This window comes from Cinclus cinclus, chromosome 11 (genome assembly GCF_963662255.1).
Source record: "Cinclus cinclus chromosome 11, bCinCin1.1, whole genome shotgun sequence".
NCBI lineage: Eukaryota > Metazoa > Chordata > Aves > Passeriformes > Cinclidae > Cinclus > Cinclus cinclus.
In genome coordinates this window covers 7,835,849-7,852,167 of record NC_085056.1, presented here as the reverse complement: position 1 = coordinate 7,852,167, position 16,319 = coordinate 7,835,849, and the positions used below count along the sequence as shown (strand labels likewise).

Below are 16,319 nucleotides of genomic sequence, written 5' to 3'. Positions count from 1 at the left end.
CATGCAGCTTTTGGGAGCAAGTGGTAGCCTCCTAGACCAAGATTTTAAATCATTACTATATATGTGTGTTCTGGGAGTGCTTGTAGAGGAGTGGGATTAAATGAGATTTAGGACTTTACAAAAAGGAAGGCAGTTTCACATGTTTTAAGCCCAAAGTTTTCGACTTGGGTTTTTGGATCACACACTAAAATGTCTGTTTCTGTAGGAGTTGGAATGCCTTCAGGACCATCTTGATGACTTGGTGTCTGATTGCAGAGACATAGTGGGAAACCTCACTGAGCTGGAGTCTGAGGTGAGTGGTTTTCAGCCTGGGGTAAAGGGACTAGATGAACAAGTCTAGTTAAGCATGCCATTTTAAAAATTATTAAAAAAACTGAGGTTAGAGGAGCTGTCAAAATGCAGCTAGGCTCTGGGATCAAAACACATCATTTTTTTACCCCATACAGTGGAAGTTTTCCTGGAGGTTCTTGAGAAAGAAGTTAACAATATTTCAGAATTTTAGCCTGTTGTTGGCATTTCTCCTGCTATACAGATCACTTACTTTACTAAAGCTAAGATTTGCACAGGAACCCAGTTAACTTTAACACAAGTCAAGATATGTGATGAGACTTGAGATTTTGGTATTGCTTGCAAGTAGTTTTGAGTACTGTATTGCAGCTTCTCTCCCAGTCACAAAAATTTTGCCAGCAATAACCACCAGGTACATCAGTAGAGATTTGCTTCTTTTATGAAACTGCATATTTGACTGTTGTGACCCAGACTGTTTCCCATATCTCTTAAAAGTTACACTGTGCCTAGGGAAAGTTTCTTTCCAGTGGTTAGAAATTCTGGTTTTCTCAGAACTATGCCAAATCATCAACTCCTGCCTAGGCGTAAGGTGATTTTTAATGCTGTCGCACCCAGTTTGGAAGAGAATGACTGAATTATCCAAGCCAGGAGTTTCTGTGGAGACCAGACTCCTCCCTTAAGTTGGAAGGCTTGTCTTGGATTTGCCATGTTGGCAAGAGTGAACCCCAGGATTTCCAGAGCAAAGATGTCTGGGTTTCATTTTTCAAAAGCCTGTAAGCTGGGTTGAGTTTGAGTTCTTATCACAGTTTTTTTCCCCAGAGTCTTTTTCTCTTGTGCATTCTCTGTGAAAATGATAAACTGTATTTTCTGCAGGATATTCAAATTGAAGCCTTGCTGATGAGAGCATGTGAGCCCATTATCCAGACATTCTGTCATGTGAGTACTCTGTAATAGTGTGAATATCTTTGAGGAAAAACTCAGTGGGAAAGGCTAGAGAGTTTTAGTATTAGTTCTTGCTACGCTTCAAAAGTAAGATCAGAGGTAATAATTTCTAAAAGTCTTTAATTAAAAAAATTACCCTGAAATAGAAATTCTTAGTTCACCTAGTGTTTCTGCTATTGTCAGAGCCCTAGCATAAAAGCTAGTTTGAAGATGAAAATTGCTCTGTAATTGCAAAAATCACTCTTCACAGTGAGTTAAATACTAGACTTTTTTCCTTCTTTATATGCAGGCAGTGTGTCTAAACTCTCTAGTCTGTGCAGCTTGTCAGCACTGCTGAAAAATCTCCACTGGTGTAGGGCTGAGTAGTTAAATAGCAGTGAAGGCACCTAATTATAATATGTCATGTAAGTACAGAGTCTCTGCAGTGTGTTCTCCTGAGTCTGAAGTGTGTGTGTTTCTGAGATGGTTCTTTTCTGAACTGTATAAACATAGTTATGTACTGGAGTTGTGTGATGCAACTCGAGGGTAGTCAGTTAATAGTCAGCTCACCATGGAGAAGTGGGACTGTGAGTACCATATTTCTTGGTCACAGTGGGCTAAAAGAGCATAAATCCCATGACTTGTAAAAGTAGTTAATTTTTTCTGTGTTTCATGTCTTCTTCAGGAGGTTGCAGATAACCAGATTGATTCTGGGGACCTGATGGAGTGTCTTATACAGAACAAACACCAGAAGGAAATGAATGAAAAATGTGCAATTGGTGTTACTCATTTCCAGCTGGTGAGCAACGCTTTTCTCTACTATCAGTGGAAGCCTGTTCTTTCAGGGTGTTGCTGGGAATTAGCTAATTATGAAAACGCTCCTTCTTTGAAATTTATTTTCCACTGTATTTGAAGAGCTCCTGTGAATTCAGTTATATTTGCATGCCTGGTCATAAATGGTCACTTCTGGAGATGATGTCTTTTCAGCCCTTCCTTCCTCCCTGTCATTTGGTAGACAGGATCCCGACTTCTTCAGCAGTGCAGTATTCCCCTTTTTTTCACCTTAATAAGTTTGAACTAAAGTTTGTGCTAATTGTGTGATTCAACAGATGTTTTTCTGGCCAGCTCTTTGCTTTTTATTTTTTTTAAAACTCTGGATGATCAAGATTGTTTCTCTCCCCATTTTGCTTTTTCAGGTTCAAATGAAAGATTTTAGGTTCTCATACAAGTTTAAAATGGCTTGCAAGGAGGATGTACTGAAACTGTGCCCCAACATCAAAAAAAAGTATGTAGTGCCTGACCAAACAGCAATCTGATTTTATAAATGTGTAATTAAGTGACAGGGTATTTCATGATACCCAGAAAATGCTGGACTTCCTTTAAAGGCTAATTGGTTTTTACGTGTTCCCTTAGTGACTGTGTTCTGTTTAAGGTAGAGGCCTGCCTCTTAAAATTACTTCTGCTTTACTCCTGGGTAGAAGCCTGTCCTCTTGATTTTACTTACTGTGAAATTAGCTAATTATTACAGTTAGTGGATTGCATGTTCCAGAATGTCTTATGTCCTCACTAGATTAATTGTCTTCTAAGAGGCAGACTACTGTTGTTGTAGTTGCTGATCTGGGAAGGGAAAATACCCACTTTGTTCTATCTGGCTTATTCACTGCAGTCTGGGGGATTTTTTTAAAATGTCCTACTGCAATAGTGTAAGGCTAAATTGCACACAAAGTCAGTCCTGTTTGTGGATAGCAAGACTATTTGCATTTTATGAGGTAAATGCCCTTCCCATAGTGTAAAAGGATTGCTTGCAACGCTATATAGGTATTCACTGTCCTCTATATCTGAGATGAAGCATATCTTTTCTTCAGTGCTGGCATGACTTAAGAGCAGAAGTCTTGCTGGGTAGAGTGGTTGGTGGGATTTTGAATGTCTTTCTGTCTGATATAGATTCCCAATTCAGGTTTTAATTGCGATCCAGTTACTGTACATAAAACTGTAACCAGAAGTTAGCACAGATGCACAAGAACTTTATACTGTGTTTGGATTATTGGAGTCAGTTTCTGTGGTGTGGTAATCCAGTATCAACCTTGGCTGGTCTTAGTGAAGGGTGTATGAATGAAAAGCTGTTTTCTTTTTGCAGGGTGGATGTAGTGATCTGTCTGAGCACAACTGTGCGCAATGACACTTTGCAGGATGCCAAGGAGCACAGAGTCTCTCTAAAGTGCCGCAAACAGCTGCGTGTTGAGGAGCTAGAGATGGTAAGCATGCCTGAAACTCTTGCCCTCCTCACTCTTTTAGGGAGGTCCCTCAATTAAAGCTTCCTAGTTTGTCCACCATTAGGGGAGAAAATGAAGCTCGTCCGTAAGATGTGGCTTATTTGTTTTTTCCACTTTTCTTACAACACAACCCTCAATTGCCCTTCATGCTGAAAGTACTGATTGTCTGCTTTAATGCCTTAAATATCATCTCATGAAGGCTAAGGCAAGTGAAATGGTCATTGGAATTTCAGCTAGAAGTGATTATGTTTAGTGTTAGACAGCAACGTGCTACACATTCTGATATCCTTAACATTCTCTAGGAGAGAACAAAAGCTTCATTTTACAGACTGAGGAAACAAGCACAGATGAAGCAACTCAACTCCAGCTGCTCCAAGTTGCTCAGTGGATAAATAGGAGTAGTGTTTGTTCTGGTAGGCAAAGCTGCCTTTCAACTTCCTGCTGCAGTGCTTGCAGTAATAAACTCTTAAGGTCTTTGTCCTGTAGATACTGTTTAAGTGTCAAAACTTCATCTTAAGTAGGTCTATATCAGAAGAGCAGCACTCTTGCCTTTGTATGGAGGAATTCAGATGCTGGGCCTCACCAAAACTGGGAAACTTCATTCACATCCTCCAGATCACCTACTAGATGGGTGGCTGTTAATATGTCCTTTAGCTTTCACGTGGGAAGATTTTAGTTGTCTTGCACAGTTGTGATGATGCCCTTTTAGAACAAGCAGTGGAAACAACTTGCTAACTCTATAATTTGATTTAAACTCCTTCAGACAGATCACTGCAGGGAATTCCAAAGTAGATTTCCTACTAACACCACTTCTCATGCCCAAGACCCTTATATTCAAGGGTCTGTTGTGAGAGTTGCTTACTTTTTGTGAGTAGAGGTCTCCAGTTAAAAGATTGAAAAAGTCAAATAGTCTTGAGTCCTACTTTAAGCCTTATATTGTAATTTTATCTGCAGACTGAGGATATCAGACTTGAACCAGAACTGTATGAGGCTTGTAAAAGTGACATCAAGAATTACTGCCAGAACGTGCCCTATGGCAATGCTCAGGTAATGGAATTTATTAATAATTTACAATTTAATTTGTACTTTCATTTCAGGAAACTTTTGAAAAACGCTTTTGCCCGTGTAAATGCATCTTGAGATTTTCATTTTTATATCACTCCAATATTTTGATAGTACTTCGGAATGTTAATTTCTTTCTTTTCTACTGGCACACAAGCATTAATACTGGGTGAATGCAATGCTGTGGGCCCTTCATTCTTCAGTTTATGCTAGTTTTAAGCTATTAGCAGCTGGTTATTGCAAATGATGCTAAAGATTTCTTAGGCATAATGTCTGCAGGATGAGATTTGTGGTTCTGGAATAAGTCCAAGAGACCCTCTTCATCTCATTAAATCTTTGTGAGAAAAGATGAGCTTAAAGCAAGTTATGGAAATAAGCATTGGTAATGACTTTGATAAAATATATGCATTGGGAACTTAACTGCCCAAATGAGATGAAGGTGGTCATTAGGGGAACACATGGCTATGTATGATAGAATGAGATCAACAGTGTGTCCATTATGCCTGCAATATTGTGTTGTAGATTATTGAATGCCTGAAAGAAATCAAGAAGCAATTGAGTGCACGGTGCCACCAGAAGGTGTTTAAACTGCAGGAGACAGAGATGATGGACCCAGAACTGGACTACACACTCATGAGAGTCTGCAAGCAGATGATCAAGGTAATGGTGGTGTGCTCATTTAAGAGGGTAAGGTTGGGATATAAGAGCTCTATCAGCTTTGAGCTTCCCATAAAGGCTTGTTATAACATTGCTGTGCTTTTTCAGAAGTATGATTGCTTTTTTGCAAAGTAATCTGTTTCTTAGCTCTGAATCAGGCTGAGGTTTCTAAAGGGCTCTTCTATTTCAACTTCCTGATCAAAGCCTGTGCACTAATAAATTTGTCTTCCCAACTGCCAGCAGAATTGAGGAGGGAATCTGTTCTGAGGCTCCTAATACAGTTCTCATCCAGTCAGTTTGGATTGGCTTTTAGCAAGAATGAAGAAGTTATGATTACAGAGAAGAGTAAAATCTGCAGTTCGCTGCTGACCTGGTGCACACAGACTTTTATCAAACTGATAAAGCAGGGAAAATCATGCATAACTTAAAATTAGAAATGAAAGCTGGAAGTGGTACCATGTAGAAATCGGCAGTGAATGCTCATAATAGACACTCTTTAACAGTAGCTAGATTTCCATGTCCTGGAATACTAGTATGTGTGGTCTGTATGCAGTGCCCTGACTCCATTTTTTGCCTGATGAATAATTATTTGAGAGTTATTTGCTCTCCAGTTCAGACATGTGCTTTTAAAAAGTGACCTGTGATCTCATGAAAATAGTGAGGATTTGAAGATGCAAAAGCCTTATCTTATGATCACAGAATTAGTTTCTAACAAAAGAAATTAGTACCTTGGTCTGAATTTGGGGTAAGCTGGTTCACTTTTGATTATCTGATTCGAGGTGGGAATGAGCTAATTACTGTCAATGATCTGCTCTCTGGTTTCTCCTTGTATGTGGTCTTCATTTGCCCTGAGTGGTACTAAAGAAGTCTTTGTTGTTGCTTTGTCTAAGCAGCATTTACACAGAACAGCACTCTGTGTATAGACTTAAATTACTGTTTTTCTAGTTTCTAAAATAAATGGGAACAAAAGTAGTTGACTATGAGACCTAATTTGGTGGGTATTCTTTCCAAGTGTGCTGTTTCTCAAGAACAGAAAATAAAGGCAATTTGCTTTTGATAAGGCCAGTCAGAACTGTACTGCTCAGTGTTCAGTCTGTAAGCAGAGACATTAATGCCCATATTCAGAGAGTAGCACTGAGATATTTGGGCTAGGCAGTGTTCCTCTCCTCAGGGCAAGTGCTTATTCCCTTTCATGAATTGGGAGCTGCTTGTTGGGTTTGGGTTTTGTTCTTTCAAGTGCTTTTAGTGATGCAGCTTGTTGGGTTTTGGGGATTTTTTTTTTTAGCGGTTTTGTCCAGAGGCAGATTCAAAAAACATGTTGCAGTGTTTGAAACAAAACAAGAACAGTGAAGTGATGGATCCTAAATGCAAGCAGATGATTACCAAGCGCCAGATTACACAGAACACAGGTATCTTCTTCTGAAATAAAAACAGAACTTGCTTGCTTGAGGTGCTCTGCATGGCTGGGAGAGTATGGGTACTGTTTTATACTCCTTTGTTGTTTTCTGTATACACACTGACCTTAGTCAAGTTCTTGGGGGTCAGCATGTGTTGTTGAATCTTCCTTATTACTGCAGCTCTTACCTCACAATTTGAAATTGTATTATGGAAATATACTATTTCCCCCCAAAATTATGTTCCTTGATGGTATAATGTCACCCAGGAAATTTCTGTCCCATCTCTCTTGGAGTGTTATGCTCTGTAATCTGAAGAGATGTGTACTCTGATGAAATTCTGTCATCTCTCCTGGTTAGATTACCGCTTAAACCCTGTGCTCAGGAAGGCATGCAAAGCAGACATACCAAAATTCTGCCAAAATATCCTGAATAGGGCCAAGGATGATACAGAGTTGGAAGGACAAGTCATCTCATGCCTGAAGTTGAAATATGCAGACCAGGTGAGTAGAACTGGTGCCTGCAAATGAGAAAATGTGCAGATTGTGCTGATCAACAGTCACTGAATAACAAATCAAACTTGGGCTTGTGGTGTGTTCAACGTATGGAACAGGCTATACATAAAGAAGGTTTTTATTTTCCCTCAGAAATATTATAGAATACAGGTTAATGTACAGAGTGGTTGATTTCCAAAAGTCATTGAGTGAGGTAATGACTTTCTCCTCCAAATAGCGTCTCTCTCCAGACTGCGAGGACCAAATTCGAGTGATAATCCAGGAATCAGCCCTTGATTATCGGCTGGATCCCCAGCTTCAGATGCACTGTTCTGATGAGGTAGGACAGTAACTCCATAGCTACTTCTTCAGGATGAAAGCTCCCTTTGTGATTTTTGTTTCTCAAAACATGCTTTCCTAATAAGCAAAACAAACAAATAAAAAAAAAAAAACCCTTTGAGCTTCTAGCTAGTCAGATTCTCTGCCTGTGGCTTGTCCAGTGCACAAGAATTGCAGTTTCCTGTGCAGTGCTAATACAAAGTTAATTTTTTCATCTGGGATCTCATCAGTACCTGTGACTATGGAAAGATACTTCTTTCCTATTATCAGAAAAAGTCAGTTCATTGGTCTTGTCAGCCTTGACTGGAATACAGTCAGGCTTTTTGAGTTTTCACTTTTGGTAACAGAGTTGGTCATGCTTCAGGTGTTGCTTATTTCATATTTTCATATTCTTTCCATGCTGTTTTATTCCCTGCCCTCCTCCTCAGTACAGCGATATTGACTTCTTGCTGCTGGGTTTCAAGGGGTTATGCATATTGCATGAGCCAGGCTGCATTTGGCTTTGGGGATTTTTGGGGGGAAGCAATCTCATCATGTATTCTTTAGCTGCACCCTGTGATGAACTAACATATTGAGATATAAATGTGCTAAAAGGCAGAATGATTGTTGTGAACTACTTATGTTGAAACACCTCTTTTAAAATAGATTTCCAGCTTATGTGCAGAAGAAGCAGCAGCTCAGGAGCAGACTGGGCAGGTGGAAGAATGTCTGAAAGTCAATCTTCTGAAAATAAAAACTGAGATGTGCAAGAAGGTAAAGAAAATAAATTGGATGCTCTCTAAAAAGCTCCCATCCCTGCAGAAGTCTGTGATTTTTCCAGATCACAGCTTAGGTAATGTTCTAGCTAGTATGAGGCCAGAGCACTGAAGTTTCCCTAGACTTCTCAGTTCTGGCCTGCAGTGATTCAATTCAATTTCAATTTGCCAGTGAAAATTGTGTTGAAAATTCCTCCTTTGCAATTCCAGACTTGAATCCTTTCTTGATTATGGTTGCCAAAGGTTCTTGTTACTTGATTCTGTCTCCATTGCAGGCTTTCCTAGGCTAAGGCTTTGTGCTGGAGGGCTGTATGAATTGTGCCATGGCTAAGGAACCTGATTTCAGTTCTAACTGAAGTAGTCCTGGCATGCTGACATTGCCTTTTAGATTAATATGAGTATTTTAAGGAACTCAATTAAGCCTAAACCAGCATTCATATTACGTCCTTATCCAAGGACAGTGGTGGATTATCTTACGATCCTGGATTTGAAAAGATGATACACCTTTCAGAGACATTGATCAGCATGAGTTTTGTTCAGTCTCCTTTTTCTGAGATGTACTTGTAATTTACTCCTCTGCAGGAAGTGCTCAACATGCTGAAGGAAAGCAAAGCAGATATATTTGTTGACCCAGTGCTCCACACAGCCTGTGCCCTAGACATCAAACACCACTGTGCTGCCATTCCACCAGGGAGAGGACGCCGTAAGTGCTTGTGCTGTACTTGTGGAACCTCTCAGTCTTGAGATACTTAACCTGCATTTCTTACCAGCGTAATCTTACGTACAAGGTGTTTCCACCAGCATTTGCAGGCAACAGGATGGAATAGTAACAGAAGTGGTAGATGAATGGGTGTCAAGAAGTCTTTCCCTGTGTCCAAGTCTGTAGCTTAGAGAGGGCTCTGTCTGCAAGTGCTTGAATTGACAGTTGTGCATTACAAGTCTGGAGTTGGTTTAACTAAGTCTGTGGCCTGCTTGCTACGAGCTAAATAGCTCTTCACTGTAAAGCAGAAAGCATCTAATTAGGGATTAGTTAAGTATGGTAGCATGAATAAAAAATACAAAATTTTATGTCTGTGTCTTATATGAGCATTTAAACAAGCTTATGAGTTAGTTGGCCAAGCTCCTCTGTAGGCACCAGAACACTCTGATCTCATTTCCTTTTCACAGGACCGTGTGAAAAGTCAGGAAGTTAAACCTTTCAAAATACATTGTTGTTCACAAGAAACTCCTAACAAGCCTAAGGAGATCAGACTGATTTTTCTGAACTGACTTTGATCTTGGCTCTCTCTAAAGGCTGGTGGCATGGAGTTCAGAGTGTACAGCTCATTGAAGCTGTTGATTTATAAGACTTCATAAAACCTCATGTAAACCACATGAATTATATATTGGATATGTACTGTAGTTTCTTTTGGGAAGTCAAAATTCCTTACATCTCCAAATGCAATACTGATCATGAATCTTGGTGAAATTGCTAGCCTCAGGTGTAGTCTGTCAGGTCTGTTTGGAAAGCCTTGTAACCATCAGCCTTCATGAGAATGAAAGAGCCCTTCTCTGCACCATGTTATCAAAGCCACTGTTTCTAGTTTGTAACACCGTCTTCTGCACATTCCAGAAATGTCGTGCTTAATGGAAGCTCTGGAAGATAAGCGTGTGAGGTTGCAGCCTGAATGCAAGAAACGCCTTAATGATCGTATTGAAATGTGGAGCTATGCTGCAAAGGTGAATATGTAAACAATTCCCATTTTTTAATGCCTTAGATCTCTCTGTTGCAAGGTATTTATGAAAAACTTGAACTGTAATTAAATTCTTGTTTCTCAATGAAGTTTAGTCTTTTGAGTTTGGTCCAGAAAAACTGAAATCAGATTGTCTTCATGGAGCTTACAGCCTGTTATCTCTGTGTCTTGGATGCATCCCTAACAATGCAGAATTAAACTGTCTTTTGTGCACACAAGGCTTAGTCTCCTGCAGAGAAGGTGTGGGGCAATGAAATAGTGGCAGGAAAACTTCCTGTTATAAAGGTACCTCCTGAACAGCAGTTCCTTCCGGCGAATCACTGCAGGCCTGTTTTTTTTCTGGTTCAGGCCAAGTCTAACAGTGACAGGAGGCAGTAGCAGTACCTGTCACTAAAGCTGGTAAATGTCATGGCTGAGAGTTGTATGGAAGGCACAGCTTGGCTTATTTATTCCCTTTTCACCTCCAGGTTGCCCCAGCAGAAGGCTTTTCTGACCTTGCCATGCAAGTTATGACTTCTCCATCCAAGAATTACATCCTATCTGTGATCACGGTTGGCATCTGTGTACTCTTCCTCATCGGCCTGATGTGTGGACGCATCACCAAGCGGGTGACAAGAGAGCTCAAGGACAGGTAGAGCCTGGATTGCCTGCTGAAGAAATGCCTGCCCAGTGCCCAGTTTTGTACAGCCCTCCTCTGTATAGTCTACCCACCTCCTCTTGTGAGAGGAGAATTAAAAAAAAAAAAAAAAAAAAAAAGGAGAAAAATTAGAAAAAAAAATAGAAAAGCAGCAGGTGTTGGCTCAGTTTTCCCATCCTGGATCTCATCCATGGCATCTTCATCCTATGAAGGTTTGTGTGCAACACTGGCAGCCCAGCCAGCAGCTTTTGTTACCCCTTTGTTAGCAGACTCTCGTTTACCTGCCTGTAGACAAGTCTCTGTTGTACTGTTGGAACTGCCTTCACTCTTCAAATCAGACTGATATGACCTGCAGCTCAAGAAGTTTTTAAGTAAATTTTTAAAGACAGACATAATCTGCATACCAACGATATGATTTAGGTAGTTGTTCATACTGAAATCTAGTCAACTTTTGTGGCTGGGTGAATTGAGGCAGGAAATTAAAGGGTAAATTGCATCTTACACCACAGTTGGCCTTGTTTTGGACATCTTGCTCGTTTGTGTAAAGCATCTTCAGAGCATAGTCTTGGACAACCTAAGGACACCAATCACTGGTGTCACCTCCTAGTGAATATCCTGCTTATGTGACTGTGGACTTCCTTGGCTGAAAAGATGTCCTCCCTTTCTTCCTCTGCTGCTCGCAAGATAGATTAAAATACTGACCAGGATTGAATACTCATGTGAGCTGTACAACTTGTATTTCAATAGATTAAAGACGATGTAGACACGAGATGTGTAGAGCCTGTCAGTAGTGAACAGTGTCAGTGGGCAGGAAGTGCTCTGAGCAGTTACTTGGTCAACTTTTTTATTAGCAATGACACAGTAAAAGTTCTAACACTCCTTTTATTTTACTTTGCTGCTGCTAAGGTGTTACCCTCCTAAATTAACTGTGTGTAGATGGTAGTGACACACTGGCAGTGCACTGCTCTGTCAGTGATGCAGAAAGTGCCGGAACACTCAACATCCTCTCTCTCTGTATAATGATTACTTGTGGTTTGTAACCACACTCTGGGTCTTAATGGCTTGCATGGTAGCACTAAAGAGTGGTTTTCATTTCCACAACTACAGCTGATGGTGATAACACCTGGCATTTTCCTGGTATGTAGCTCACAGGTGCTGGTCCAGAATGCCAAGCAGAAGTGGATGAAGGAACGATAGTGTGGTATGAAAGGCAGAAACATCTGGATCTTTAAGGGAAGTAGCTTTTAGCTTTTGCATAGTTACCATCAACATGTGCATTTGTGCTATGTATAGTAATGCTTCCAGAACCTGATACTTGCACCCAAGAGCCCAAAGAAGGTGTTTTGGAAAAGCTGCACCAGTAGTTGTTGTCTCTTCTTACCATCATCTGTGTTCCTCAAGTACAAGGAGGTGTGGCGCTCATAAGACAGGTGCTTTGACTGAAACATGGAGTGTGTTGATGAAATCTAAAAGAGGCTGCATGAAAGTCAATGTGTACAGGAGATATGTTTTATTCACCTTTTAGATGTGCTCACCTGTGTGTTCTGTGGTAAAAGCCATGTGCCTGAAACTGTCCAACTTAGGCTGATGCTTGAACCATAACTTTATCTTCCCACCTAGGGAAAATACTTACCTTACTGCTAGGTAAGACCTGGCATTTCCCATTCTCCCCATTGTTCTCTAAAGGAACAGTGGAGGTTGATTTTGAGACACTCCGAAGTGTGGACCAGCTGATTCTGATGATGTTGTATACAAAATACCGTGAGCTTTTGCTATGACTTTTTGCTGAAGCTTTTTGCATATGTACCTTCATCCTGCTCTGAGGATTGTGGCAAACTAATATGGGTTTAGACTTGCTATGCTAGTGAGTCTCACAAACATTTCTGGTTTTGTAGTAAAGTACTATGAACACAAGCAAGCATCAGCAAAAGCCTGAGTGATGAAGTTTCAGTGGAGTTAGGATTGCAGTTAAAGGGGTGAGGTAGAACTGAATTTAAGCATGAATTCCTTCTCTTGCCCCTCCTCCCTGGTGCTAAGGGTGCTTGCCTGGCCGTCTGTCAGCATGAAGTAGAGCAGAAGAGAAACAGTTAATCCGGTCTCTTGAAGTAGCACAGGTGTGTAACTCCACAAATATTAGCTTGGAAATTAGAAGTGTGTATTGTATCACTTGACTGAGTGTTGAAATGACTGCTGTCAAGATGGCTGTGCTCACAGGGCTGCCAGCAAGGGAAGTGGGATCTTGGTGCAGCCTTGCTTGCTGGCACGAGTCCTGCTTCTCCAAAATGTCTATCTGGCATAATTAAATTGCCATTGGATGGCTTTTTTTAAACTGTTGTGACTTTTTGAGAAGGCATTTTGTAACCTGATTAGCTTGAAAGGCCTAATTAGATGGTTTATTGTCTAGAAATAGCATCTTCCACTAAATTCCAAAAGACATCGCAGTGAAAATTGTAGGTTTGTAGCCATAGTTCTGAATGCAAACCCTGTTTAGCTCTGAAGGTGACTTTCTCTACTTTCAGATAAAAGGCTTTCTGGTTTTTTTCCTCTTATTTTGGAGAAGGTATGGTAAGGGTGCCTGGAGCGTGGCATTAGGAGTCCGTGCTCTGTGGTGGTGTTAGTCTGTGGTTGGTGGTGTTTCTGCCTGTGTCAGGCTCACAGTTTGTGTGAGTGTGCTGTGATGGTGTTAGAGGTGTTGCCTGAGGCCTTTGGTAGAAAAACTAGCATACTAAATAAACCTTTTGTCACCATAGACACAGACACACCTTTTAAAGGTTGGCAAGGGGTCCAGGCCATTTTATCATGTTCTCTTTTCTTGTTTTAAAAAGGGGTCACCTACCACTGGTGATGACCAAATCTGCTTCTTTCTTGACTAAAAATCTACCAGTCACAGTCTTGAAACATTCTCCTCCTTTTCAAGCATACCTGAAAATCTAAAGGTTTTGCAAGCACAGAAACCCACAGGAGTACTCTTACAAAAATAGCCTGTTTTGCTGTTGCCAACACATCATCTTACCTGCAGGTAACCATTTTCCTCTGAAGGGAAAGAAAGAAAGAATCATAGTGTAATAGAACAGTTTTGAGTTGGAAGAGAGCTTAAAACTCATATAATTCCAAACCCTGCCTTGGGCAGGGACATCTTCCACACTAGACCAGGGTACTCAGAGTCCCATCGAGTCTGGTCTTGAGCACATCAGGGATGGGGAGTCCACAACCTCTCCGAGCAACCTGTGCCAGTGTCTCACCACCCTTTTAAGAAGGTGTGAGAAATGTTTGTAAGAAACACTGCTCTAGCCTTGAATTTGAGAAAACCTTTTTAACTTCCCTGTTTTAACAGAGAGTGTTAGCAATAGCTGCAGTCAGCCAGGAAAACTGGGTTAGTGTGGAAGAGCCTATGGTAGTCTTTCCTCTTCATGACCCTTACCTCTCACTGGAGAAGTCTGCCTTCCACTGAATGCAGTTTAGGAAATGGTTGTTGGATTTTTTTTTTTTCTTCCTGATCATCACAAAACCTTTTGGAGAGCTTCTTCTAGACTTGATGCCAGTGCTCAGGGCGTGTGTGGATGGAAGAGCTGGATGTTTGGGATCTGGCAAGGCATGCAGCTCTCCATTTGTTCCTGCTGCTGCTGTGAGAGTTAACAAGTTAGGCACGTGTGTGCACATGTCAGGAACTGTGCATGACACGCACCTCTATACTCCACTCCTGCTAGCCTGTTACAGGTCATTTCTCAGTAATAAGCTTATTTATTGTTTACCTAGTGAGTCTAATCAAGTCCTTTTGAGCATTTCAGATTGGGATTCTCCTGCCTCATTTTTGTCATTAGGCTGCTGGAGTTAACTCATCTGGGTGGGAACAAAATTCCTGGCACCTGAAGTACTGCCCAGCAGTGTCTGTGTCACTGCAAAGGTCTGAAAAGACCCTAGTGAAGGTTAAATAATTCTGTAGCAAAATGTTAGCATTTCCTCCAGAATCTAACAGTGTGATATAATCAGTGTGTTGCTCTGAAAAAAATCCACAGTAAATGCATGGTATGGAAAATAATGGTTGTGACTGTCTCGGTACAGAAACTAACTGCAGGTAGGTACAGAGGGAAGAAATGTTACAAGCCAGAGGGATCGCGGGAATCCCGTTATGTTGTAGAGGAATTGTGTTCAAGTTGGATGGCGATTTGTGTCAAAACATGATGTTATTACTTAGTGAAAGATTTTTTTACTTTTATCAATTTTGTTTGGAAAGAATAAAAGGTAGTTTTGAGGTGTGTCTGAGTGCACGAGTGTGGTATGAAACCAGAATATTCCGTCTAGCACTTCTATCCCTATTTCAAGTACAGCTCTGTGGACTGAAACACCTGCAGCTTGGGTTTGTGTAAGAGCTCCTCGTTCCAGGGTTCAAATCCTCCAGGCAGCACCCAGGTACTGATCTTTATTCAGTGTCCCTGGTTGGGGACAAATATGCCATTTTGCTTTCGCTAGTGAGTCATGGTTAGAGGGCACCCAAAATCACACATGTGCCCGAGAGAATTCAGCTGGCACTGCGCTTTGTCCCGTGGTGGTGGAATTCTGCATCTGCTCCCTTGAGTTCCTGATCGCTGCCTGGCATAGGGAGGAGTAACAGCGTTGCTCTTCGCTAGCCAGAGGCAGGATTTTCTCCTTGCACAGCACCCAGATTTGATTAGGTAGCTGACCGAACGCAAAGATCCCTGCCAGGGTGAATTGCTGCTCCTTGAGATCCCAGCCCTGCTTGCCCGTGTTGACCGAGTTAGATAGAAGTGCTCGCCTAGCTCTCGCCGTGGGAAATACTGAACTAGGAGAAAAGGGAAAGGTGTGACTGTAGAAGCGGAGGATCGGAAGCTGTGAGTAACGCGTGTGTTGGACTGGGCACAGCCGGGTGTGGGGGAAAGGGCTCCCCAGCACCCCGCAGTGCACGCAGCAGACCCAGCGCATTCATATTGTACAGCAGATGCTGTTTGAACTTAGTCTCTCTTTTTTATTATAATTGTTTTTAAATGTGACATTAACGAGACTTTTTTTCTTTTTGTAAATTGTTTCCCTTTCTGTGTATAAATCCTGGCCGCTCCTTGTTTCAGTTGGGGTTTTTTTGGGTGTTTTTTTGTTTTGTTTTTTTTGGGTTGCTTTTTTTTTTTTTTTTTTTTTACATGTCCATGCTGTGTAATTTTGAGATGTTACTGAAATTCTGAACATAATAATGTGCATTTTTTTTTTCTGTACAGATGAAATGGGAGAATTTAATAAAAAGAGTCTGCAGGTTTGTACTTGTGGTGGTTTATTTCTGAGGGGACGCGCTGGGGGAAGGGGTGGTGGATTAAGGGGCGGGGTTTCTGTTGGCCACGCCCCGCGGCGGGGCGGGTGGCGCACGCGCAGGGGCTGCTGTCGCGCCGCGGCCGTAAAGCGCGGAAGGTCAGCCCGGCCTCCCCCTGCCCCAGGTGAGCCGGTGCGGCCCCGGCGACCCGGGCCTCGCTCCCTCGACCCCGGCGCGCCCGCCGCCGGCACCGCTCCGGGCCCTCATTTCCTTCCTGGCCGCCCCGCAGCGCGGGGGCGGGGGCGAGAAGGCCGAGGCGGTGACCCCCCGCCCCGGGGCTCCCTGACACCCCTGTCCCTCAGGCTCCCGGTACGGGCCTGAGTCTGCGGGTGAGGGAACCTCCGGTGCTGTTGCTGGTGGAGCTTCCGCAGCCAGGCCCTGGAGTATAGAGATTGTGGTAAAGCTGTTCCCGGAGGGGCCTCTCCAGTGCCCTGTGCCAGTTACTCTGA

General features: G+C 42.0%; 1 protein-coding gene across 1 annotated transcript in view; it reads left to right on the top strand.

Annotated features, from left to right (window-relative positions):
• Positions 1-15,823, top strand: part of GLG1 (golgi glycoprotein 1) — a 79,085-nt gene extending 63,262 nt beyond the window's left edge. The window contains exons 13-26 of the mRNA XM_062500167.1: positions 206-292; positions 1,162-1,224; positions 1,895-2,008; positions 2,406-2,494; positions 3,347-3,464; positions 4,437-4,529; positions 5,067-5,204; positions 6,487-6,610; positions 6,956-7,098; positions 7,328-7,429; positions 8,074-8,181; positions 8,766-8,886; positions 9,796-9,902; positions 10,384-15,823. Of these exons, the coding sequence (XP_062356151.1) occupies positions 206-292; positions 1,162-1,224; positions 1,895-2,008; positions 2,406-2,494; positions 3,347-3,464; positions 4,437-4,529; positions 5,067-5,204; positions 6,487-6,610; positions 6,956-7,098; positions 7,328-7,429; positions 8,074-8,181; positions 8,766-8,886; positions 9,796-9,902; positions 10,384-10,551 (1,575 nt within the window). The 3' untranslated portion in view covers positions 10,552-15,823. The remainder of the gene's footprint in view (positions 1-205; positions 293-1,161; positions 1,225-1,894; positions 2,009-2,405; positions 2,495-3,346; positions 3,465-4,436; positions 4,530-5,066; positions 5,205-6,486; positions 6,611-6,955; positions 7,099-7,327; positions 7,430-8,073; positions 8,182-8,765; positions 8,887-9,795; positions 9,903-10,383) is intronic.
• The last annotated feature ends 496 nt before the right edge of the window (positions 15,824-16,319 follow it).